Here is a 24,901-nt window from a genome sequence, read left to right as displayed (position 1 = left end):
TTGTAAAACAGGCACCTCCCTCTTAAATTTTAGTGTAGATTAAATGTGATTATATATATAAAGTACCTAGAATTGAGACTGGCACTGTATGGCTAATGGATGGTCAATAAATGTCAGCTGTTACTTTTTAGTATGGGGTGGCTGCTTCCACTGTTTAATCTATGACTGTGTCAGCCAGGCTCCTATCCCAAAATGTTGCCCCCTCAGTCTGTCTCTGTCACAACAGCAGTCTATCTACCCTGAGAGATTCGTTTATTCTCTTGGATCTTGAAGGCTTTGGTCTTTAAGAATCTCTTATTCAGTTGCAAGTGTAAGGAAGTGTATCATGGTGAGCTGTTGTCAGTTAACACCTTAGCTGGGATTTCTTGCCATTTCAGAAGAAATTGGTATTTACAGTATTGATGGCAGAGAGAAAAGAGAATTCAGCATATTGAAAAGAGCCCTGAAAAGCCAACCGAGAGGGCACCAGAGCATGAGATTTACTTCAGAGCTGACCACGGGCTGGCTGGCCTCCCTCACCTCTCGGTCTTTGTCTCCTGTTTCAGACCCTGCTGGAGCAGAGGGAGGGTCATCCCTTTCTCTGCGACTGTATTTCTCACCTTGTCCATTAAAGGGCAGGGGCTGTGCTGGTAAATGTGCTGGGGTGATCTCATTCCCCCACTGCTTACTTCCCTTAGCATCCAAGGCACAACCAATAGAACACTTGACTAAGAACAGAAACATAGAAGTGAGTCAGGATTCAGGCAATCCTGGACTTAAATCTCTGCTCTTCTCTTAGCAGTGTGGTTTTGCACAGGTCCTGTGTGTGTAAAATGGGATTAAAAGTGTGTGTTTCATAGGTGAAATTTGGACGAGTTGTGCGGCATGGAAGGCACTTAGACCAGTGCTGGGCCTATGGGTAGGGGCTTCATAAATGGTAGCTGCTGTTTTCCTTACAAACCCATCTCCATGATGCTGCTTTTCCTGAAAACCTTTTCTAGAATTCTACCTTCAAAGTGACTGTCTAGCCTGTAGTATGTTCGTGTGACCAAGCCTCCCTCAGTGCTTGCTGAAGTCACTCAGAGCCAGATTTGGTGAACAGAGTTAGTTGATCAGACATACGAGCACCAAATTTCTGTCACCTCTACTAAAAACAGGTGAACTGTAAAATAATGGCAGATTGTGAGAGAGAGAGTGTGTGTGTAGCTTAAAATATGGTTCAAAGATAATACCAAGAGGAAACTTAAAAAAATATTTTGAGCAGTGATGGGATTGTTGGAAAAAGGGGCTTTCCCGAGGCTTCAGGTATGTATCTCAGTGGTTCATATCTTGTTGTAATCCTGCTTCTTGAACCTACTCGGTTAGTCTCATTAAAGATCTAGGGAAAAGGGCTTTCTTAGCCTCTACTCATTGAAATGAACACTAGCCTTGCCTGGATTTTGAAGGGTCATATTTTCATCATCACCATTACCCTTGCCTCTTTTCTTTTTGCTTCTCTTGATGTTGAGGATTTGGTTAGTTGATTACAGTTATACCTACTGGGAGCTAACCTGGCTAATACATAAACTAAAGCAAGAGTTGTAATGTAAAGCTTAGAGATGTTTAGTTTGACTCTCCTTGTGTTCTAAAAGTAAGAAATATCAGAGAAAAATATGGATTTCTGTTTCTCACCAAGTTGAATGCCTTCATGACAGTGACAACTGAGTAACACCTATGTTTCTTGGTCAAGGCAGGAGGACTCCAGTTTTCACAGTTCCACTACTCCTAGTTGTTTTTACACTGGGCACACAGCACGTTTACATCCGTCCCTGCCTGGCTTCTGGAGGCATTTAATCCACATACTTCAGAGGTAAATATTATTAATGGTCTTCTAGCCCTGCAGTCGAGTGTACGGCCCTTTTGGCAGAGACTGACCAGCATGGCTGGGCCCTGGAGTATATAGGCTCCAGGTACTTAGTGGACAAGGTGGTCTTTGTTCTGGAGTTTGGGGCTAGTTCCTGGCTGTCAGTGAACTCTTTGGACTCACTTGTCTCCAGAGATACACCTGCCTGTAGGAGGAAGCGCTTCTTTCATTCCTTTGTTGTGTGATTACAAACTAAGCCTCGGGCTGGGCAAGGGTTATATACAGTGGTGAAAAAGATTGACACAGTGCCTGCCCTCAGGAAACTCAGCTGTTGGAAGTGTGGTGCCCATGCTCTCAGAATGTAGGGAACGTCCTGCCAGTCTGCCTTCTCATTAGTCTCACACACACCTACTCTTCTGTTGCTAGTTTTTCTTTTGAGCTCAGATTTGTGCGGACTTCATGTTGAAAGGATAGGAGGAGTTTGAGGGACCAGGCTGCACAGGTAACCACAACCCAAACCTGACCTGCCTGAGTGAAGCCATTTTGTGTAGTCCATGCTGGATGTCACAGCACAGACTCATCTGACTTGGCCCCTACTCCCTTTATGAGTAATAGGTGTAATGGCTACTATGTAGCCAGGGCTAGTGATTTACAGGATAATACTTCTTCTAACATATGAGTGAGATGTTATTTCCTCTTTACAAATGTAGAAACTGAAGCTTTAAAGTTAAGTAACTTTTCCTGCAGTCAAAAGCAACTTGGAATGGAACTTTGGGTTACCTGAAGCAGAGCTTCAGTTTTAAACCATGATTCTATCATCTGTGCGTCTCGTTACTTGTAACATGATTTAAGGACCTCTTCTTGTCCAAGCTGACTCATTTGAAAAGACCCTGATGCTGGGAAAGATTGAGGGCAGAAGGAGAAGGGGACAACAGAGGATGAGATCGGTTGGATGGCATCATCGACTCAATGGACATGGGTTTGGGTAAACTCCGAGAGTTGGTGATGGACAGGGAGGCCTGGCGTGCTGCGGTTCACGGGCTTGTAAAGAGTCAGACACAACTGAGTGACTGAACTGAACTGATCTTGTCCAAGATAATTTTCCTTATTGGTCCTTAAGAAGATCTGAACTTCTTCCATCTGAATCTCATGTTTTTATTTCTTGGTAAAATGTAAAAATCCTTGGAGGGCTTTACATTGTCATCATCAACACCTTAGTCCCTTAATCTTTCCTCTGTCAGCTAGTTAAAGATCAGGACCTAAGGGACCCAGGGAGGTTCCTGTCTGGACCTGGGACACTGCTTGAAAAAGATGGCATTGTTACCTACATTGTTTAATCCCATGTTGGATTAAAGTTGTTTGGGAGACCAAAATGAGGTCTACATAAAGTACCTAGCACAAGTTTGGGTTCATAGAAGGAATCCATGAAAAATACTCTTAGGGGGAGAATTGGGAGGTGGGAGTGCTGAAATAATCTTCCAGTGTGCTAATGTGGGTTCTTCTTTGCCCTCCCAGATGTAATTTCTCAGAGCTCTGGAACCCTCTGGTTCCAGTTTCCTGAGGCCTTATTGCTTTTTTATACACAAACAGATTTAAAAATGGGACAGGAAGGATGGGAGGCTGGGAAGGAATAAAATGAATAATACTTTGTATTTATATTACATCTTTCTCTCCTGAGCTCAAAGTGCTCAACAGACACCATCTCATTAATCCTTCATACTCTCCCTGGGGTGGAAGGAAACAGGTTTTAGGAAGAGGTTTCCAACCTGGGCATCTTCCTCCTTTAGCTCAGCTGGACTTGTGCATTCCCACTTGCACCCCTTCCTCCATGGACTGGAATGTTCCAAGAGGTCATGTATGCCCCATAGGTACCCTGGGGAATTAAGGTACCCAGGCCCTTACTCTGCCCTGCTGGGTGGCTTAGGAATTAATTGGGCTTTAGCTACCAGCTTTTGTACATCTGAGTTGACCGTTTGAGGGCTTAATGTTCTATTCAGTTGTATGCTTTTTCTTTTATAAATATCTTTAGTTTTTAATTATAAGAGTAATAGGAATTTTAAATATCAAACAGTATAGGAGCTTAACAAGTAGAAAGTTAGTCTCCTATTGTCTCATTTTGTTGACCCCTCTCCCCAGTATGTTCCCTTAAACCCCTCACAATAGTGTGGAACCTTCTGGACTTTTTAAACAGTGCATATACACACAACACATGCTGTGTTAATTTAATCATATCACCTCAGTTGTACTGGTTCTGAGACTAATCTTGTGAAAAGTCCAAACATGGCTAGGGAGGGCAGGAAATGCAAGGAGGAGAGTGTACTCCCCCAGGCCATTTTCTTTCTGCTTGCTTGCTACCCAGCTGTGGTGGTTCATGGCCTATTTTCCTTTTACTGCAGGAATTTGCACTGACCAACCCAGAGAAGAGAGAGAAGAGCAGCACCAAAGAAACAGAGAGAAAGGAAACCATAGCAGAGGAGGAGCTGGAACCCGAGATTCTGGAGGTGTTTCACCCAACCCATGAGTGGCAGGCACTTCATCCAGGTACCAAGCCCAGCCCTGTCTCAAGGAAACACTTGAAATTCAAAATGTGCATGTCCTCTGCCTCCATAGGGCTGTTTTGAAGGAGCACCCCTCTCTGGCTTCCTCGGAGGGGAGTCGTGGTGGCTGCTGCTGTAGGACTCAGGAACCTCCACGTTCCTGCAGAACAGAGATTGCCGCGTCTGAGTGCCCTGGAAGGCAGGGAGGTGGTGGGTGGCCGAGCTTTCTGAGCAAGTGATTGAAAACTTTCCTTGCACTTCTGAAGCGCAGGAGAGGCAGTGACATGTGCCTCACTCTGCAAATGCTATTTTGGGCTCTGTTGCTCGGCTCAGTGCTGCTGAAATATTGTTCATGGGAGAGTCCTGAGCACCGGTGCAGGGTAGGAGTTTTCTATTGTTAAAGGAGCATGTGCTAAGAAACAGGGGCTGATCCTGGCCTGCTTTTTGAATGGAGCATCCTCAGAAGGGACAACTTTCGAATCCTTTTATGGCCCTGGGCCCAGGGATTAAAATAATAATGAAATAAGCCAGCAGTTGTGGTGTTTACCGTATTCAGATACTGTACTGGGTGCTTCATGTGCATAAGCTTGTTCAGCCTTCACAATAATAGGAGCTATTATTGTCTTTATTTTCAGATGAAAACATTGAGGCTCAGAGAAAGTAGGTGACTTGACCTATGTCATTCAGCTAACTTGTCCAATGTCATTGACCCCAGCCTGGGCTCACCTTCCTCCCACTTGTCCTTGGCTGGAGCCCGACTGGGCCTGTTCTCAGGGATAGGCTATTTGTGTTCTGCACTGTTGCAGTGGGATGACAAGCCCTGGCAGCTGCCAGAGCATAGTTTCATCAGCTCCTTGCCTATATTCATCACCATGTTCTCACTGCTACATTGCTGCTGTGCTGGGCAGGGGCAGCATTTGCGCTGCCAGCCAGCCAACTTTCTGATAGCAATATTGCCCCTGCTGGGCTTGAGTGCACGTAGTTACTGCCACAGAAAAGTGATGAACCACCAGGGAAACCAAGTAGGTGCTAATAGTGCTGGATAGAGGGAGATTTTAGGGACAGAAGTACTGGGCTCAGCAAATTCTGGCTGCTTTTCTCCACCTTCCCTGAGAACTGAACCCCCTGGTCTCTGAGGACTAAAACAAGAGGGACTCTCAGGGTGTGGAAAGTGGAGGATGTGTGTTATATTCATTGATTTTACGTGATTAAAAGTGCTTATACCACTTTTGACCAGGCAGGTGCCTGGAGCACATGGAAGTCAGTGTCCCTACCCCTACCCTCTTTTCCTGTGGTACTCTTTAAGGCCTCAGTCCACGATGCAGATCAAGCCTGAAAGTTCTGACCTAGGGCCCTTGCCCAGCCTCTGGGCAGTGGGGTTGCTGATAATGGTTGAGCAAAAGAACCTCTCTTTATATCTTTGGGGAGGGAGGGCTAGCACCGATGTGACAAGGGCAGGCTGAGTGCTGTAAGCGTCTCTTGGAGAGTTAGAGTACTAATTTTTACATCTAACTTGTTGCCCCATTGACATCATCCTCTGCCTTCTAGTTTCTTAAGGCTCCTTATAAATTGTTCTGCCCCAAGTTTCCTTAAAGCCACTCCAAAGGCTTGTGAATTGTATTTGAGCACAGACACTCAGGTCCCACAGCTCTGAGGGCAAAGCAAGTCTAGTTCCAGTTGTGCTTGCCCCATATTCCAAAAATGTTTCCATTTCACCTACACTCACCCCCCAGAGCAGGACCAGTGAGGGGAGGAGGGAAGGTGAGAGATTTGTTTTGGCCTCAGGGTTTGATGTGTGACGATTGAGAAGTACTGTCGAGGCAGACAAGACTCTCTGCAAGATGTTCTGTGTGTACATCGAGAAGGTTTTTATATGTATGTTTGTTGGTAGGAGATTGACATCTCAGGGGTCTTTATGGATAGCTGGCATTTGCCTTTAATCAGTATATTTAATCCACCATATTCTAAACGCTACCTGGGAACTTCCATCACAGCTACTGAATGGTTAAAAGGGATTTAACTAGTCCTGGAATGAGTAGATAAATGAGGAGGTAGTATAATTTATTAATAGTGGTAAAGAGCACAGACTTCAGACTGAGCCAGTCCTGGATTCAAATCCTGGGTTTACTACTTCGGGAATCTTGGGCAAGTCTCTGAGTCCCTCAGTTCCCCAGTTGGTGATGTGGGAGAAATGTCCTGCCCGCCTCCTGCAGAGTCTATTCTGAGGATTTCTAACATGAAGACATAACCTGGTACATAGCAGTTATGATTTTAAATGGTAAATTTTCTGTTTGCACCACCCCTTAAACTTAATTGTGAAATTGGATGCCAGTGCATATGCATGAGGGTGTAACCTTCCTGTCCTCTCTGGCTTTAGATGGGGAAGGGAACTTATGGTGACAGGGAAAGACTTCCATGGTCATGGAATGTTCTTTCCTTCCAGGGATAATTTTTGGTAAGGGAGCAGAACGGGCTAGCACAGCATTTCTTGCATAAGAGCTAGGACATGGCATAGGAAGATGGTGGAATATCTTTGGGGGGACTTCTAAGAGAATGGCAAAATGGCTAGTTTATGTTGACAGTTATTGACTTCAGTTCAGTACCTTCTGTCTCCTTAGGTCTCTGAAGGTAGGACCTCATCTGTGTTGTCCTCAGGTCTCCAAGGAGGAGTTACTGAGCTACACGGTCTGGGCTCATTTGAAGGCAGATATCCTGCCTGCTGTAGCCTGGAATATCAGGGGACCAACCTGTAACTTCATGAACCTTCCTACCAGGCCAGGTGGGAATTGGGCCCTAGCCACCCTTCCCTGAGCAGCTGCAGGTCACTCCCCTGAAGTCTCCGTGCCTTGTTATTACTGTCAGCATCCTTGCTGTGAGTTACTTGTTCCTGGAAGTGATTTTCCTGTCTCTCTCTCTCTCTCGGTTTATTTTGGGATCTGTCATACCTTACGGAGGCACAGCAAGCATTTGAGTGTGGATTCAGCATCAGCTGTTCACAAGCAAGCAGAGGAAAGCTGTTTGCTGGCAGGTCCTGTGGGTACTGGGCAAGGAACTCAGAAATTTGTCCTAAGGCTGAGTACCCATGAACCTCAGGCTTTGTGCCTGTGTACTTGTTATTAGAGAAAACTGGTCACAGCCAGATATGGTGGGCCTTCTGCTCCTTGGGCATTTTCTGCGATCCTACTTTGTGCCAAGCACTGTACTAGTAGCCAGAGACAGATATTAGCTCACATTTACTGAGCATTCCCTGTGCCAGCATCTTTTGAGGGTAGGTGCTATACCTACCCTCATTTTTATAGACAAAATTGAGTCTCAAGAGAACTGACTTAGCCAAATGACCAAGTGATAGAGACAGAATTCAGATCTAGCTTTGTTTGGCTATAAGCCTAACCTCTAGCACTGTACCATACTGTCTTTCTGGGTAACAAATGAGACATGACCCCTGCCTTCCAGCAGTTTATAGTCTCATAGAGGATACAGAGAGAAAAAGGCATTGCAATGTTTTGAGTGTCCTGGAAAAAGTGCCTGGTGCTCAATGAGGGCACAAAGGAGGGTGCGGGGAGGCCAGGCCAGGGCCTTCTCTCTATCCCTGAGATTTTGGTGGAGCTTTGAGTCAAATTTTATGATGCTAAACCTCAAAACCCACTTTCAGTTCTCTTTTTGAGCTCTGTGGCCTTGTCAGGTTGATGAGAATCTCTGAATCTTGGTTTCCTCATCTGAAAACAGGGATGAAAATACCTACTTCACAGAGATGGTGTGAGACTGAAACAAGATTAACATATGTAGAATGTTTCACACAGGGCCTGGCACGTAGGAAATATTCAATAAATGGCTATAGTTGCCATTTTAAAAATATACCTTTGCTGCTGCCTTCCTTTCCTTGGGACCTGAAGGAAAAGTGGAGGCGATGAGGCTGGCTGAGCAAAGTCCTCTCTTGTTCTGCCTGTTACCCAGTGCTGTGTGTTAGTCCCATGTGGACCCATGGAAGCTTAGACCTGGGGCTTCTTATTGACCTGAGGTGACTTCCAGGATCTGAAATGCTGTGTGAGAGCCTCTAAAATATTGTCATTAGTACAAACAGCCACTTGATGGGATCATGCAGGAAGCCTGTGCAGGAACACATTCATGCGAGGGGGTATAAAAAAAAGTCTAAATCACCAACAACTGATGAGAGCAATCCAAGAATTACAGAGCACCAGCCATCTGGTCAGATCATTTCAGATCTGCATGAGCGATAGGGGGGAATTGAATTTTAAAAACCTCATTTATGGTAGACCAGCTACTCTCTTGCAGGCATTTAAGGGAGGAGTCTGATTTTCTGCAGGCCCTGGACATCTTTCTGAAGGAGCAACTGACTCTGGTTTAGGTGATGGTGGGATTATCTCTCTGAGGTCTTCTGCTCCTTGCAGCTTAGAAGAGGCCATGAGATCTTCCAGTCCTTGGATCCCAACTGCATATCCAGTAATTCAATTTAGACACTATCTAGCTGGAGTTAGTGTCAGATCCCAGTTAAAGGACTCAGTCCCACTGCCTCTAATGGAGATGCTAGTCACGAGTCCCAGACTATTGGCCTTGTGACTGATTAGCTGTAAATTGGAGATTCCCAGAATTCCCTCCTCAAGTTTACTAGAACAGCTCACAGAACTCAGGAAAACAATTTACTCATGTTTACTGGTTTATTATAAAGGATACAACTCAGTGTAGCCAGGTGTATGAGATGCATAGAAGGTATGGTCGCTAAGGTGTAGAGCTTTCCTGCCCTCTCTGGGCACACTGCCTTCTCAGTACTTTGAGGTTCACCAGTCAGAAGCTGTCGAAAGCCCTCCAGGGGCTTTTATGGAGTTTTTGTTATTAGGTGTGATTGATTTAGGCGGCCAGAGTCATTGGCCATTGGAGATTGAACTCAATCTCCAGCCCTACTTCCCTCCCTGGAGGTGGGGCTAAAAGTTCCTACTGTCTAATCAAGCCTTCATCCTTCTGGTGATCTGCCACCATCTTGGTATTACCTACTTCTACCCCCGCTCCCTCAACAGAGTCATTTCAGGAACCAGGGATAAAGACAAGATTTTGTTTTTTAAAATACCACAGGCTATGATTGAGGTAGGACTGAGGGCAAAGAAAGCTCTGGTGCCTTCTGCCACTTGTCCAGCTCTGTGATTGGGAAATGGGTAACCCTCCCTTTCTCCCCTAGTCAGGAGGATCTTCTTTATGGGTTATTTCATTCCCCAGGATGGTCCACAAGAGTATGACCTGTGTGCCCTGTCATTCATACATAGGCACGCACACACCTCGAGGTCCATGAGCAGTGGGTGAGAATAGGAGTATTCAGTTCAGTTCAGTCACTCAGTCGTGTCCGACTCTTTGCGACCCCATGAATCGCAGCACGCCAGGCCTCCCTGTTCATCACCATCTCCTGGAGTTCACTCAGACTCACGTCCATCGAGTCTGTGATGCCATCCAGCCATCTCATCCTCGGTCATCCCCTTCTCCTCCTGCCCCCCATCCCTCCCAGTATCAGAGTTTTTTCCAATGAGTCAACTCTTCGCATGAGGTGGCCAAAGTACTGGAGTTTCAGCTTTAGCATCAGTCCTTCCAAAGAACACCCAGGGCTGATCTCCTTGTGAATGGACTGGTTGGATCTCCTTGCAGTCCAAGGGACTCTCAAGAGTCTTCTCCAACACCACAGTTCAAAAGCATCAATTCTTCGGCGCTTAGCCTTCTTCACAGTCCAACTCTCACATCCATACGTGACCGCAGGAAAAACCATAGTCTTGACTAGACAGACCTTAGTTGGCAAAGTAATGTCTCTGCTTTTGAATATGCTATCTAGGTTGGTCATAACTTTTCTTCCAAGGAGTAAGTGTCTTTTAATTTCATGGCTGCAATCACCATCTGCAGTGATTCTGGAGCCCCAAAATATAAAGTCTGACACTGTTTCCACTATTTCCCCGTCTATTTCCCATGAAGTGATGGGACCAGATGCCATGATCTTCGTTTTCTGAATGTTGAGCTTTAGGCCAAATTTTTCGCTCTCCTCTTTCACTTTCATCAAGAGGCTTTTTAGCTCCTCTTCACTTTCTGCCATAAGGGTGGTGTCATCTGCATATCTGAGGTGATTGATATTTCTCCCGGCAATCTAGATTCCAGCTTGTGTTTCTTTCAGTCCAGTGTTTCTCATGATGTACTCTGCATATAAGTTAAATAAGTAGGGTGACAATATACAGCCTTGACGCACTCCTTTTCCTATTTGGAATCAGTCTGTTGTTCCATGTCCAGTTCTAACTGTTGCTTCCTGACCTGCATACAGATTTCTCAAGAGGCAGGTGAGGTGGTCTGGTATTCCCATTTCTTTCAGAATTTTCCACAGTTTCTTGTGATGCACACAGTCAAAGGCTTTGGCATAGTCAATAAAGCAGAAATAGATGTTTTTCTGGAACTCTCTTGCTTTTTCTATGATGCAGTGGATGTTGGCAATTTGATCTCTGGTTCCTCTGCCTTTTCTAAAACCAGCTTGAACATCACGAAGTTCACTGTTCACGTATTGCTGAAGCCTGGCTTGGAGAATTTTGAGCATTACTTTACTAGCATGTGAGATGAGTGCAATTGTGCGGTAGTTTGAGCATTCTTTGGCATTGCCTTTCTTTGGAATTGGAATGAAAACTGACCTTTTCCAGTCCTGTGGCCACTGCTGAGTTTTCCAAATTTGCTGGCATATTGAGTGCAGCACTTTCACAGCATCATCTTTCAGGATTTGAAAGAGCTCAACTGGAATTCCATCACCTCCACTAGCTTTGTTTGTAGTGATGCTTTCTAAGGCCCACTTGACTTCACATTCCAAGATGTCTGGCTCTAGATTAGTGATCACATCATCATGACTATCTGGGTCGTGAAGATCTTTTTTGTACAGTTCTTCCTTGTATTCTTGCCCCCTCTTCTTAATATCTTCTGCTTCTGTTAGGTCCATACCATTTCTGTCCTTTATCAAGCCCATCTTTGCATGAAATGTTCCCTTGGTATCTCTAATTTTGTTGAAGAGATCTCTAGTCTTTCCCAATCTGTTGTTTTCCTCTATTTCTTTGCATTGATCACTGAAGAAGGCTTTCTTATCTCTTCTTGCTATTCTCTGGAACTCTGTATTCAGATGCCTATATCTTTCCTTTTCTCCTTTACTTTTCACCTCTCTTCTCTTCACAGCTATTTGTAAGGCCTCCCCAGACAGCCATTTTGCTTTTTTGCATTTCTTTTCCATGGGGATGGTCTTGATCCCTGTCTCCTGTACAGTGTCACGAACCTCTGTCCATAGTTCATCAGGCACTCTGTCTATCAGATCTAGGCCCTTAAATCTATTTCTCACTTCCACTGAATAATCATAAGGGATTTGATTTAGGTCATACCTGAATGGTCTAGCGGTTTTCCCTACTTTCTTCAATTTAAGTCTGAATCTGGTAATAAGGAGTTCATGATCTGAGCCACAGTCAGCTCCTGGTATTGTTTTTGTTGACTGTATAGAGCTTCTCCATCTTTGGCTGCAAAGAATATAATCAGTCTGATTTCGGTGTTGACCATCTGGTGATGTCCACGTGTAGAGTCTTCTCCTGTGTTGTTGGAAGAGGGTGTTTGCTATGACCAGTGCATTTTCTTGGCAAAACTCTATTAGTCTTTGCCCTGCTTCATTCCACATTCCAAGGCCAAATTTGCCTGTTACTCCAGGTGTTTTTTGACTTCCTACTTTTGCATTCCAGTCCCCTGTAATGAAAAGGACATCTTTTTTGGGTGTTAGTTCTAAAAGGTCTTGTAGGTCTTCATAAAACCGTTCAACTTCAGCTTCTTCAGCATTACTGGTTGGGGCATAGACTTGAATAACTGTGATATTAAATGGTTTGCCTTGGAGACGAACAGAGATCATTCTCTGTAGGAGTACTGGTTAAGGGTAGTTCACACCTCAGCTCCTCTGGCTCACGAGAGTGAGGCAGTTGGGACTTCTGGCTGTCACCAGGAGCTAATGGCCTGAGGGAGGGCTATAGCAGGGGACCTCTGTTGCATGATCTTTCCCCCTGGCTCAAGAGCAGTGCTGGAATGTCGAGCAAGGGCTGGGTAGAGGAAACTGTGTGGTTTCTGTGTGGTGTCTTGATAATGTGTCTTCTCTCTTGAACACAAGTCGCTGTCTCCAGCAGCATTTGAGGATGGCGTGTTCAACAGAGCTTATCTTTGGCGCTACCTCCTGCACAGTGCCTTCCTCCCCTGCTTTGAAACTTTTCAAGTCTTCAGGAGATTTCCTTGAGAACATCATTTATCCCTTTCCTACCTATACTTCTAATCCATCCTCCCCTATTACTGCCACCCCCTTAGCCTTTGTTAAGTGTCTCCACTGTGAGCATCTCCTTTCCTGCTCAGGGCATAGCAGGATGTGAGGTCTCTTGAGGCCTGTAGGAGCAGTGTCAGAGGCTCCAAAATACCCTGTGCTGGGAGAGAAAATGATGGTGGGCTAGAATACATGCAGTCCCCACCAGGCTCCATAAGGACAGTTTAGAGCTCTTCATTTCAGAGACACCATTTCCCATATGTGAACTTCCAGCATGGCTGACCACTGCTTCAACAGCAGCCAAATTCCACATCCTGCTGGCAAAGCAGGTAGAGGCCAGGGCAGGAAAGCCTGTGACCTCCATGGTAGCCACTGCCAAGGCTAGAGGCCACGTTGAGACTAGCTGGCTGAGCACTGTGCTGTAGAGATGCCCAGAGCATCTCTACCTGGGCTTTGCCTTTAGGTACAGAAGTATGAATGGGGCAGGCCAGGGTCCAGTTTCCATTTTATGGACTTGGGGGATGATAATGAGCAACTGTTGGATATCCACTTTCTAACAAGCATTTGTATGCTTAATGCTCACCCTAGGCCCTTATTCGCCTCTTCTTTTTCCTCTATCTACCTGATCTCTTTGAGGCTTAATAAAGGGTCCTTAGAGTTGCGCAGCCTCAGCTTTCAAGGATGAGGACTCCCTTCCCCTGAAACTGGCTAAAATAAAAAACTTAGACTGGAGTAGGGATACTGGAAAACTAGTTGCCAAAACTAGTCCCAGCCCTTATACCCAGGGGTTGATTTTAATTCAGAGAATCTCTGTAGCCTTGACTTCCCTTCTTTCTCTCATATTGACCTCACTTGACTGGCTAAGACTGTCTAGGGCATCTCCAAGATTGGGATTAACCAGGGTTGGGAATAGCTCTCAAGGATCAACCTGGAGCTGAAATCAAAGACCCTCTTCCAGAGGTTTTTCCATTCTTAGCTTTGTCACAGTACTGGAGGTAGGAATTGATTGATAACTTGAGATAATATTCAGTTAGGTTGAGAAGAGGACAGATAGGGAGCAGGAAAGAAGAGGGGATGACATGAACTCTCTCTCGAAATGTAAGCCTATATTGATCTAGTTGGAGAGGCAGGGATGTGTAGAAGAATAATGGGATGGTAGTGGTGGGCTGCATCCCTTCTGTCAGGTAGGGGGTGGTGGGAGGAAAGAGAGTTGAAATATAGTAGATCTGACTATGTGAAAATAAGTGTGTAGTTTAGTCCCTTCAGAGTTAGGCTGTGAATGGGAGTTGAGGAAATTAGAAGGGTGATATAAACTCCTGGGTTTGGGGGTTTGAAAATAAGCGGAAGAAGAGAATGAAAATAGTAACTTCAGAGACAGCCATACCAAAAAATTTATTTCTCGTTACATTTGTTGAACTCTTATAATGTGCCAGGTACAGTGCTTGATGTTGGAGATACCATGGTGGGCATTAAACAGAGGGTTGGCCTGCTTGGGCTTATGGTGTAGGAAGATCCCAGACAGGAATATAATGCTGTGAGAATACAGAGGTGTGGCCTTAAGGAACATCTTCCCAGAGGCAGCGTCACTGAAGCTGAATGGAGAGAACTTCTGTGTATGTTGGAAGGCAAAGGGGAAAGGAGGTACTATTGACAGAGATCTGAAATCCCAGCGAGCAAATCATTGATGAGACAAAGTTGTTTAGGTGGCAGATGGAAAGTCTTGGCCTCATGAATGTGATGAACTTGGACTAAAACAAGGAAAAGTGGGAGAGATATAGAGGGAGATTGAGGACCCTTCCAGTAAATGTCTGATTATCTGAGTCCAGATGAGGGTGAACCTTTTACCTTAGATGATGCATGAGAAAGGCTTGATTGGGTGCTTAAGGAATGGAGAGGTTAAGGAAGAACCACTGTTAAGAAGCTGTTTAGACAGTCGGGAGGTCAGAACTACGCATTGCCCAGCATCAGAGCCCAGTTGACATCTGACAGCCAGACTTTGTGGTGGTCTGGGACCAGTGGGCTTGGCCATGTTCTAGAGCAGTGTGAGCCCTGGATAGTGAGTAGCTGGAGCGTGGGGAGTGATGGGGAGAGCATTCAGGAGATCTGTTGGATTGTCTTTGGGATTGATGAGAGAGACACCTTTGTCTGTCTGACCTATGGGGCAAGCTGGAGAACATTAGTGGAAGCTTATCTGAACCTACTCCAACCTCCCTTCTTCTGAAACAGGGATTTTAAAAACTCTTGAAAGTGGTCAAGATCAGAGTTGGGGTGGTATCCCACTGGTTACTGATTTTCTAGGCAGGTGTGAAAATAACCTGAGTGAAGCAGAGCTTGTGTACAGGCTCTATAAGCCTTGTGTTCCGATCAGGCTGGTTTTGTTTCTGTCCATGTTGTGTCTTGCTTTGTTACTTTTCATAGACTGGGAGGCTGTTGATCTTGCCTTATTTCCTATAATATGTTGATTTGAGACAAACAGAGATTGATTTGTATTTTAATTTCTTTAGTTCTCAGGATAGTATGTTTATGGTTTGTATAAAGCAGTTGTTTGAGAGGACAGAATCATTCCTTTGAATTAAAAAGTTTTCAGATTTGATTACCTTTGGGCATAATTGGGCTTCCTTGGTGGCTCAGATGGTACATAATTAGTTTATCTGGGCAGAGGTGGTGAGTGTTTATGAGTAGCAATAGGATCTTTTTGTTGATTTTTTTTTTTTTTCTGCCTGGGGGGAAAACACTACCCCCCATCCCCTACCGAAAGCAGCCCTATAAATATTGCATCAGCATCGTCTTGTTAATCTTCATTCTGTCATCCTGGTTTTGCCAAGTCAGGCTTTTGGACAGAGAATGAGAAAGTTATTTAGTATCTCATGGCCAAGAATGACTAAGGCAGAATAGGACCCAGGAACTCTAGTCTAGCTGATGGGGAAGGGAGGAAAACCAGCACTTTGGGGGAACCTAGTCCTTGGTGCTTTGTGTATGTTATTTAAGGGAGACTTCCAGTAAAAAAACAAAACACTTCCTGTAAAGAGGTGTTTATCTCTTCTCTTGGTCTCTTGGAGCCTGTATTTGGGCAATGAAGGGGCCTCAGGTCCCATTGCCCTTCCCAGGATTTTTTTCTTTCTTCTGAAGATAGAAACTGTAGGATCACTGCTTGAAAGTAGTGCTGTTTCAAATCTCTGTGGGAACAAAATAATGTGAATTTTGGAGGCTGTTGACATTGAGAGGGGGAATTATTCAAGAGGATGAAGAATTATTCAAGCTGCTCCATCTTTGTTTCCTAGGTTAGATCCTAGGGGTCAATCCAGATGTTCCATAAACGCAGTGGAGTAAGTAGCCCTGTGTGCAGTGTGATTGGAGGGCTATTAGCTGGCTTTAGATTCCCACTGGGTTAGATTGCAGATGGAGAGGCTGGAGGGATTGTTCCCTAAAGACCATTAGCTTTCCAACGTTCAATATTTGATCAAAATAGCTAGCTGAGGATACCTTGGAGTTAGATATAAAATGGTAGACTTCAAAGGAGAGGAGTGCTTTCTTGCACAAAGCTGGCAGTAATAAGAGTAGCCAAATGCAATGTCTGATATACAGGAACCTAAGTGATGGGGTTAGGTGCCTTTTGAGGGGGTGAAGGAAAGTGGAGAGACTTAAGAGAAAGGCAAATCAAAGGAAGGCTGAGTCTTCTCACATGTTTACTGATGTCATTTAACCCTACTTATGCATGTCAGTGGAAGTCTTGGCTCTAGAGTGACTGAATTTGAACCAAAGTCTCTTTTTCTCTGTCTTTCCCTCCCTTTTCACACTCTCAGCTCTTCCTCCCTCACTGCCTGCCCTCTTTGCATTCTTTTCTCCCTTGCTGTAATGGCCTCTACTGCAGCTGAGAGTCAGGTGGCAGGGGTGGATAGATGTGCGGGTGTGTAGTTGGGGGGAGTATTTTCTCAGTTCTCTCAGCATCAAAGAAATGATTTCCAAGCCAATCCTTTCAGCCATGTATTTCGCTGATCAGTCAGAACAAGAGGAAAAACACATTGGCATTGCCAGAGAGGGGGTTTGGGAAAAATCAAGTCTGTGGAATTGAATGATCTAAAGTCATAATCATTAAGAGCAAATCCTGGCGTGTAGCTAGAGTTCTTCCCAACCTGACTCCCGCAGCTGTGTCCCTTGACGCTCTGCCCTGTGTTACACCAGTGAGTTGTGCTTTAACCTTCCCAGAGAACCTGATGCTAAAGAGAAGGCTGTGTCAGCTTGTGTTTCCCATCGTTGGCTATCTCTGGACATGACATGGAAAAGAAGCAACCCCCAAAGGTTTCTTTTTTATCCTTTGACTGCAGTGTCTTCATGTATTTGCAGCAGAGTTCTCTTGATTCTAGCATACCTACGTGTTTGTATGTTTCACTCTTTCCTGGTACTGGTCAAGGGTGAGGTCTCAGGAGAACACTGGCCTCTTCTTTGTCCTTAGGTCAGGAAGATGCTTCCTGTGAAGAGAAAGAAATTTCTGGTTGTATGGGAATAACTTAGAAATTAAAGTGGATAGTTTATCTCCCTTGGAAAAAAAACAGGAGCCTAGAATGCTCTCTTTTCCAAGAGATGGGTCCTGTGGGGAGGGAGTTGCCAGGGGCAAAGTCCAGCCTGTATTTTGGCATCTGGTTGTTGTCACAGTGCCTTGAAATTAGCAGACAGCAGAGAGTTGCAGAGTCTCTCTACCCAGGTTCAACTGTGCCTTGAACAGCTGGGTAACCTTGGGCCAGTTATTTAAATCCACTAAGGGTTGATGAAATATCCTGTAGTGAAATATCATTTGTAAAATAGGGATAGTAATAATTCCTACTTCAGAGGATTGTTGTAAGTGGGTAAATAAGGGAAGTATAGAAGTGTTTACAATAGTGCCAGTTGTATGAAAAAGTGAAAGTGTTAGTTGCTTAGTCATGTCTGACTCTTTGCAACCCCAAGGACTGTAACCTGCTAGGCTCCCCTGTCCATTGAATTCTTCAAGCAAGAATAGTACTAGAGTGGGTAGCCATTCCCTTCTCCAGGGGATCTTGCACAGGGATCAAATCTGGGTCTCCCACATTGCAGGAAGATTCTTTACCATCTGAGCCACTGGATAAGCCCAGTGCTAAGAGTATAGGAATAGCTTCATAAATGTTAGCTACGATTGTTGCTGCTGTGAAAATGAGTGGACACCAGACAAACTCAGATTGAGACATGATCTAAAGATTGACCAGTATTCAAGTATGTCCAGATTGGGAAAGACAAAGACTAAGAACCTGTCACAGATTGGAGGAGACTGAGGAGACGTGACAACTAAATGTGGTGTCATATCCTAGATTAGATTCTGAACAGAAAAAAGAACAGAGGAGAAAACTGGTGAAATGCGAAAATAGTCTCTAGTTTAGTTAACTACTATTGCAGCAATGTTGATTTCTTAGTTTTGATAATTGTTACGTAAGATGTAAATATTAGGGGAAGCTGAGTGACGGGTATATATGAACTTTGTACTGTTTTTGCAACTTTTCTCTAGGTCAGAATAAAAAGAAAAATGAAGTCCAAGTGACCTTTTAGGTAAAGGAGAAACTAATCAGGGTGCAACCATGCATAGCAGGTCATACCTGAATGAGCCTTGCCTCCTATGTCATGGAGTGAGCTCTTGCCAGGGGGCTCTGATGCCTGGCCTTTAGTTCCTGAACACCTGCTGCATTCTGAGCAGAGGTCAGGCGGATAATTGGTCAGATGACGACCCAGACACATGCTCCAGTTCTGATTCTGCAATAGTGCCATAGCTACTAGGGTGGAGGCCACTCATTGGGCTTTAGGCTGAATGATCAGGGCATTTGCCTCTGTTCTTTGGAATATAAATGAAATACTGCCTATTTTATCCTGTTATCTAAGCACCAATCACTATGGCAATATGTTTGCAGATCTCGATGCCTACCCCTACGCTCACGCTCACTGTTTGATCATCTAGAAGAAAGAAAAATCAGTTCAAACCGTGCTTTGCAATAATTTATTTTCCTTCCTGTTTTAAGTGCCTTTCTCTTACACAAAGCAGGTACTTTGCTTGCTCTTCTTGGGTGCAGAAGGGACATGTGCTTTTCTTATGACTGATGTGGCCATCTCTGTCGTGCTAATAGCAGGGTTTGTAGAAGAAAGCCATTATTATCATTGGGAGAATGTGGATCTTGGAGTTTTTATTTTTGCATTGAAGTCAGCTGTGAAGGGAGGGGGTTTGAAATGTATGAAGTCTTCCATTCTAGCACACAGCTCTCTCTCCAGTATTTACCTTCCAGAAGCCCATATTTTCTAAGTTAAAAAAAAAATCAATGCTAAAAAATGTTCTTTGTATTTTAACTCACTGGCCATGCTGTACTACTTTTTGCTATTGATTTACAAATTTTATTGTCACACCCTGGGGATGTGTGCGGATTACTCAATAGTATGACAAATGGCTGGGCTCTGAATTACGTATTGTATTACACAGGGGAATTCATAAACCATATTTCTCTATAGGTTATTTTAGGCATAAGACTAGTGAACTGTCATTTCCATGTGATTAAAAAAAAAACCAACAAAAAACAGGAGATGGTGGTGGGAGGGAGAAGTATCTGGCTCAAGATTGAACAGTAAACTACCCATGAAGACTTGTGAATATAGAGGCTTGAAGTGGACACACCTTGGGTGTGGACTGGGAAGATTGGGAACATCTGGGGTAGAGGAGAGAGACATGGTTCCAAATCAGACCTTTGCTCATACTGGGTCCCCAGTGGAAAGATGACCAGTTTCCTTTCTACTGGGGCTTCTCTTCAGTCAGATAACAAGTGGTGTGAGGCCAGAGAGTCTTGCACCCTCACTGGGCCTTCCACGCTTCTGCTTCCCCTCCCCCACGCAGCCACTTGTGCTGATGGATGTGCAAACTCTTTGCAAACAGTTTGGTACTGCTCAGCTTGCAGAGATCATCTGTCTCTTTTGAATGAGCAACTTTATGTTTGTGGCTTCTTTTCCCTGCACAGAGAGAAACTGCCTTGTGTCAGCTTCTGCCTTCTGATGGAAATGTTTACCTTCCCTAGGGAAAGGCACCATTCTTTGGGGGTAATGTCTGCTGGTGCTCCTCATGCCTTGTGGGAGCATAAGCCTGTGCTCAAGGGTGGAGCAGCCACTGAAGCCTGCGCAGTAGCCACTGAGGTAACCATCTGCCAGTGTCTTAGCCCTGAGCCTGCCTTTGAGGTGCCACTGGGAGGGAGTGTCTACACTCTCAGGCCTACATGCATTATGCACAGCCTATTCCCTAAATGAGCTTTCTAAGTGTATATAATTCCCTTCTACTCTGTTCTAGTATAGTCTGCCTTGGGGCATCATTCAGAATTTCCCCTAATTATGCTGGAACTCAGCTCCTAGTGTCTAGCATTTAGGATTTCTGGTAATAGCTGATTTTTTTTTTTTTTTTTTTTTTGCATAGATTTCTAAAATTGCAGTGAGGGATTGATTTACAGTTAAAGGAAGATTTGCCTCTTGAAGGGAAATTACCAATACTGCAATGATAATAGTTTCATGGCAGTGGTATTTTGACTCTATCCAGAGCCACAGTCTAGCCCTCCTGGCGTCTTCCAGAATGGACTCTGTAGTTTGAGGAGGCTGCTCGAGCAGTAGAATGAAGTCTGTGCTTCCAGTTGTAGACCACCACTTTCCCTTCCTGAGATGGAGGAGTTTTTGCACATGCTGCTTAGAAAAAAGGGATTCATCGCATGACTCATTCCTCGCCCACAGATCTAGGATTCCTGCCACCCAATAAATTCTGGCAGACACGCGGTGTAAACGGAGATTGATTCTTGTCTCCCGATGCCTACACTGCTGCGCCCCTCACTGTGTATGCCTCATAGGTGGAGTCTGTGGTGACCAGCTCTTCATCCTTTGTGCTTTTCCTCCCAAGCAGCCCCTGTGCCTCTGAGGCTCCTGCTCCCCTCTTCAAGTAGCCACAGGAAGGCGCATGGTCTTGAGCTGTGTGGCTCTTGCAGCAAGGAGACTGGCCACTTGGGAGAGATTTAGGGCAAGTCTGGACCAGACCAGATGTGCCTTCTTTTTAGCCTAGCCTGTGGGAAGCTCTTGTTATAGGAACAACCTCCCTAACCCATAAGTCTGTGTAGCCGTGTCTGGAGCTAAGCCTCTCCCTTCCAGTCTGACCTTAGGGGGCTTTCCTCCCTATTTCTGGCTTCAGCAAACTGACCTGCTGGCAAGTTATGGAGCCATTTCAGCATATGGGGCTTAGCAATGACAGAGTCTGTTGTAGGGCTGCCTTTATTGGATGTCCTTTGAAATTAACTTTCCTGTAGTCTGTAAGTGCCCCACAGGGGCCTCTTCAGGGGTCTCAGCCTCTCTTGAACTTCATGCTCCTGCTGACTCCCACACTCATTCCTGTGTGTTTTCATTTTAAACGTGGTTGGTGATGAATTGGTGGGAGGGTGTGGGGATTTGCTTTCCTCTGCACCAGAAGTGCAGTGCTGCTAATTTTATTCTCTGCACTCTGTCTCTGAGATGAGCAGGCTCCTCTGTGCCCATGTTTAGTACTGCTGTGTTGCTGGACTCTCCTGGCAAAAATTAGGCTAATGTCTCGAACGACTGCATTAGCTACTGAAATGAGGTTCTAAATTGAAGGTACTATACCAAGTCTCTCTCCAAGGTAGCTCCTTGTTCTCGCTTTTATTATTCAAATTCATTCTCTCAATGATTCTCTGCAGACTGGCACACTGGTTCAGTGCAGCACATAGTACTGGCTGAAAGGCAGGATCACCTTTTAAGAAGAGAGAGAAAGGAAAGGGGAAAAAAAAAAAGCAAAAGATGAATGCTATGGTGCAAACAGTCAGCAGTTTGTTCTAAGAGCCACTTGGCCAGCTTGTTCAGTACTTTGAGATATGGGAGGAAGGAATGAGAGCTGGAATGGCGTGCAGTGGGTAGTATGAAGGTAGGATAATGTCATTGCATTAGTGGCATCTGTGCCTTACAAGTTCACCACACTTTCTCTTTCCCTTTTGTGTTTACTGAGCACATAAATATGTGCCTTACCGGATGCTAAAAACTGGCACAGGATACCAAAAATCAATAAAACAGAATCTTACCTTCAAGAAGCTCTTAGTCTTATAGTTTCGTGTGTGTGTGTGTGTGTGTGTGTGTGTGTGTGTGTTTGTTTTTGCTGTTTTGGGTGTGTAGGTGGTGGTGGGGGGCCATGTGGCGGGGCAGGGTTGGGGGGTCGATAAGGGAAGGGCTCAAGCTTTGCTTCTTGCATTTTACATCAGAAGTAGGAACCTTCTAGCAATCGATGCTTAGATGGTTGAGAATTTAGCTCTTATGTGTTTGTTTTTAAAATAGCTTTATTTTTTTCCTTGCCTGCTGACAAAGTAATATGTTTTCGAAGCAGAAAACTGGGAAAACACAAAAAAGCACAAAAGAAAACAACAACAACAAAACCATCCCTACTCTGCTTCCCAGATGTAAAGATAACATGGTTTATGTTCTTCCAGTTGTTTACATAAAAGTGCTTTCATTCTCTACATAATATTTGGAGGCTTATATTTTCCATTTAGAAATTGGGAGCTAAATATTATAGGTTTTTAAAAGCTAGAGCCTCCAGCACATAATTAGGCACACAGTGAACATTTTCCAGATGCTGTTCTTTGTAAGATTATACCAAATTATGCTTAATTATTATTGTTACATATTTAGGTGGCTTCCAGTTTTTCATTATTATAAATAATTCTACAATAAACATTCAAAAACATTCTGTATGTTTTTATGTGCTCTTTATGTTCTTAAAAGAGATTCATCAAAGTAGAGGTTGCTTATCTTTTCTGATTCTTTTGCCCAGCATCTCAGCTGGGGCAACCTCTTGTCTGGACTATTAAAATAACACCATGTTTTGAGTATCTCTCATTCCCATTGTGCATCACACATCAGATGCCCTGGGATTTCTTTTCTCTGTGGTCCCTAGATACTTCTCCTTTGACTAGGAAATAAATAGCTGGCTTCAGGGAAGACAGGGCAGCAAGCACAGAACCCATGTTCTCATTGTTTTGTTCCAAGACTATAGGATCCCCAGGACAGGGACATTGTCATCAGTCTCTTTGATGGTAAACAGATGTTGAGTGCCTGCCCACCTGTGTCCAGAACTGACATGAAATAATCCACACGTGTTTATTGAGCACTTGCTCTGTGGTAGGTATTTGCTCTAGACTACTGTTGGGAGAGGGTAGCAAAGACTGAGATGCTCTTCTTCTTGAAGCTGCAGTACATATAAATAAGAGCATTTATAAGTAAAGTTAACTAGCCATAAAGTCAGTAAGTGATAAATATCTAGTTGTACAGATAGCAGGTGTTACAGAGATTCAGAGATGGGCTGCTGTGAAGCAGAATGTCATTTATTATGAACCAGAATAGATACATAAAGCTCAGAGAGAAGGAGGGACAGCTAGGGCTTGATAAAGAGTTGGAATTTGATGAGGTGGGGCAGGAAGAGTTTTCCAAATGGGAGGAACAGCTTGCAAAGGGATGGTGGCAGTAATGACTATATCATGATGGAGACCAGTTGCACAGCAGCAGAGGAGCAGATTGAAAGTAAAAGTGTTAGTTGTTCAGCTTTGTCTGACTCTTTGTGACCCCATGGACTGTAGCCTACCTGGCTTCTCTGTCCGTGTAATTCTCCAGACAAGAATATTGGAGTGGGTTGCCATTTCCTTCTCCAGGCAATCTTCCTGACACAGGTATTGAACCTGGGTCTCCCCATTGCAGGCAGATTCTTTACTTCCTGAGCCACCAGGGAAGCCCAAAGAGCAGATTGGGGGCAGGAAATTGCCTAAAGGTGAGAGCTCAGGTTGCATACTGAGATACCTGAGAATTATGGGCTCCAGAACAGTACTAGGTACACAATAGATGGGGAAAATTTTGCTACATTTGTTTCTGATTATAGGGCAGGTAAGAAGGCCTTGATTTTGCTCAATGCCAGAGCACCCCAGCCACAGTCTTTGGACCCCTACTCTTCTCTTAACTACTCTTAACACTTTGGTGATCTTGTCTGGCCTAATGACTTTACATTTTACTTGTAAGCTGATGACTTCCAGATATTTTAAAATCTCTAGTCTATACTTTTCTGAATTCCAGACCCATCTGTCCATTTGCCTTTATGTGGGTGTTTAATCCTTAACACATCTAAAACTGAGCTCCTGTAACCTTCTCCATCTTGGTTAATGGTAAGTGTATCCTTTCAGTTACTCAGAGGCCAAAATGCTCAGAGTCATTCTTGACTCCTTTCTTTCTCTCACACCCACATTCTCTCTCTCAGCAAGTCCTAAACAGATCTATCTTCACATATATCCAGAATCTGACCACTTCTCATTACCCTGTCATTACCATTCTCTCTCCCCTGGGTTATTGTAGTAGGCTTCTAACTGGCCTCCCTCCTTCTGCCCTTAATGCTTCCAGCTAGTTCTCAACACAGCCGACCAGAATGATCCTTTTATTATGTGTTCCTGTGCTCAAAAATATCCTTTGGCTTTTCTTTTCTAGGAAGAGTCAAAGTCCCTTCCTTCTGTGGTGTACGTAGCCTTGGGTTGTGTATTACCACCCTTACCTCTGTCATTTCATCTTGTACTACTCTCCCTCACATTCCCTCTCCTCTAGCCACCTTGGCCTTCCTCATGTTTCTTGAATGCACCAGGCCCATTATGCCTTGGGACCTAGAATGCTCCTCTCATAGATAGTTTTGTGGGTTGTTCCCTTACTTCTCTGAGATCTTTACTCAGAAGCAACCTTCTCTTCCAGTGGCCAAAGCTGGAATGGTTTAAGCAGCAAAATAATGTAGTATTCAATTATAACCCAGAGTATAAAATAAATATACATGAGTGTGAACTTACATAAATGAATGAATGGATGAATAGCTAAATAAATGGGAGACAGAAGATGAATCTCTTACAGAAGAATTCCAATAGTATATATAGATTCTTCCCCCTTCCAGGAGGTAGAGCTTAAAGTGTGATTTGGATTTAGTGACTCACTTCTAAAGAGTAGATTATGGAAAGAGAAAAACAATACCTTTACAGTGGGTAAACTGGTGAGCATCACTTGTGATTCAGGGTAACATCACCAGTGCTGTCATGTGGATATGATGGGTCTCTTGATATGATGTGAAAATAAGAGTTCCTCACCTCTGTGGTGTTTTTCCTTGAAACCAGTAACTCCATTCCAATCATGAGAAAAAAAAATAAA

At 44.3% G+C, this 24,901-nt stretch overlaps 1 protein-coding gene across 5 annotated transcripts in view; it reads left to right on the top strand.

Moving 5' to 3' along the window:
- The window catches only part of SIL1 (SIL1 nucleotide exchange factor), a 250,181-nt gene that overhangs the window by 66,364 nt on the left and 158,916 nt on the right, over positions 1–24,901 (top strand). For all 5 annotated transcript variants that reach the window (XM_052642451.1, XM_052642452.1, XM_052642450.1 and 2 more), the window contains exon 3: positions 4,219–4,363. In XM_052642451.1, the coding sequence (XP_052498411.1) occupies positions 4,219–4,363 (145 nt within the window). The remainder of the gene's footprint in view (positions 1–4,218; positions 4,364–24,901) is intronic.

The sequence above is a fragment of the Budorcas taxicolor genome, chromosome 7 (genome assembly GCF_023091745.1).
Source record: "Budorcas taxicolor isolate Tak-1 chromosome 7, Takin1.1, whole genome shotgun sequence".
In the NCBI taxonomy this organism is placed as follows: Eukaryota; Metazoa; Chordata; class Mammalia; order Artiodactyla; family Bovidae; genus Budorcas; species Budorcas taxicolor.
This window is presented reverse-complemented; position numbering and strand designations above follow the sequence as displayed.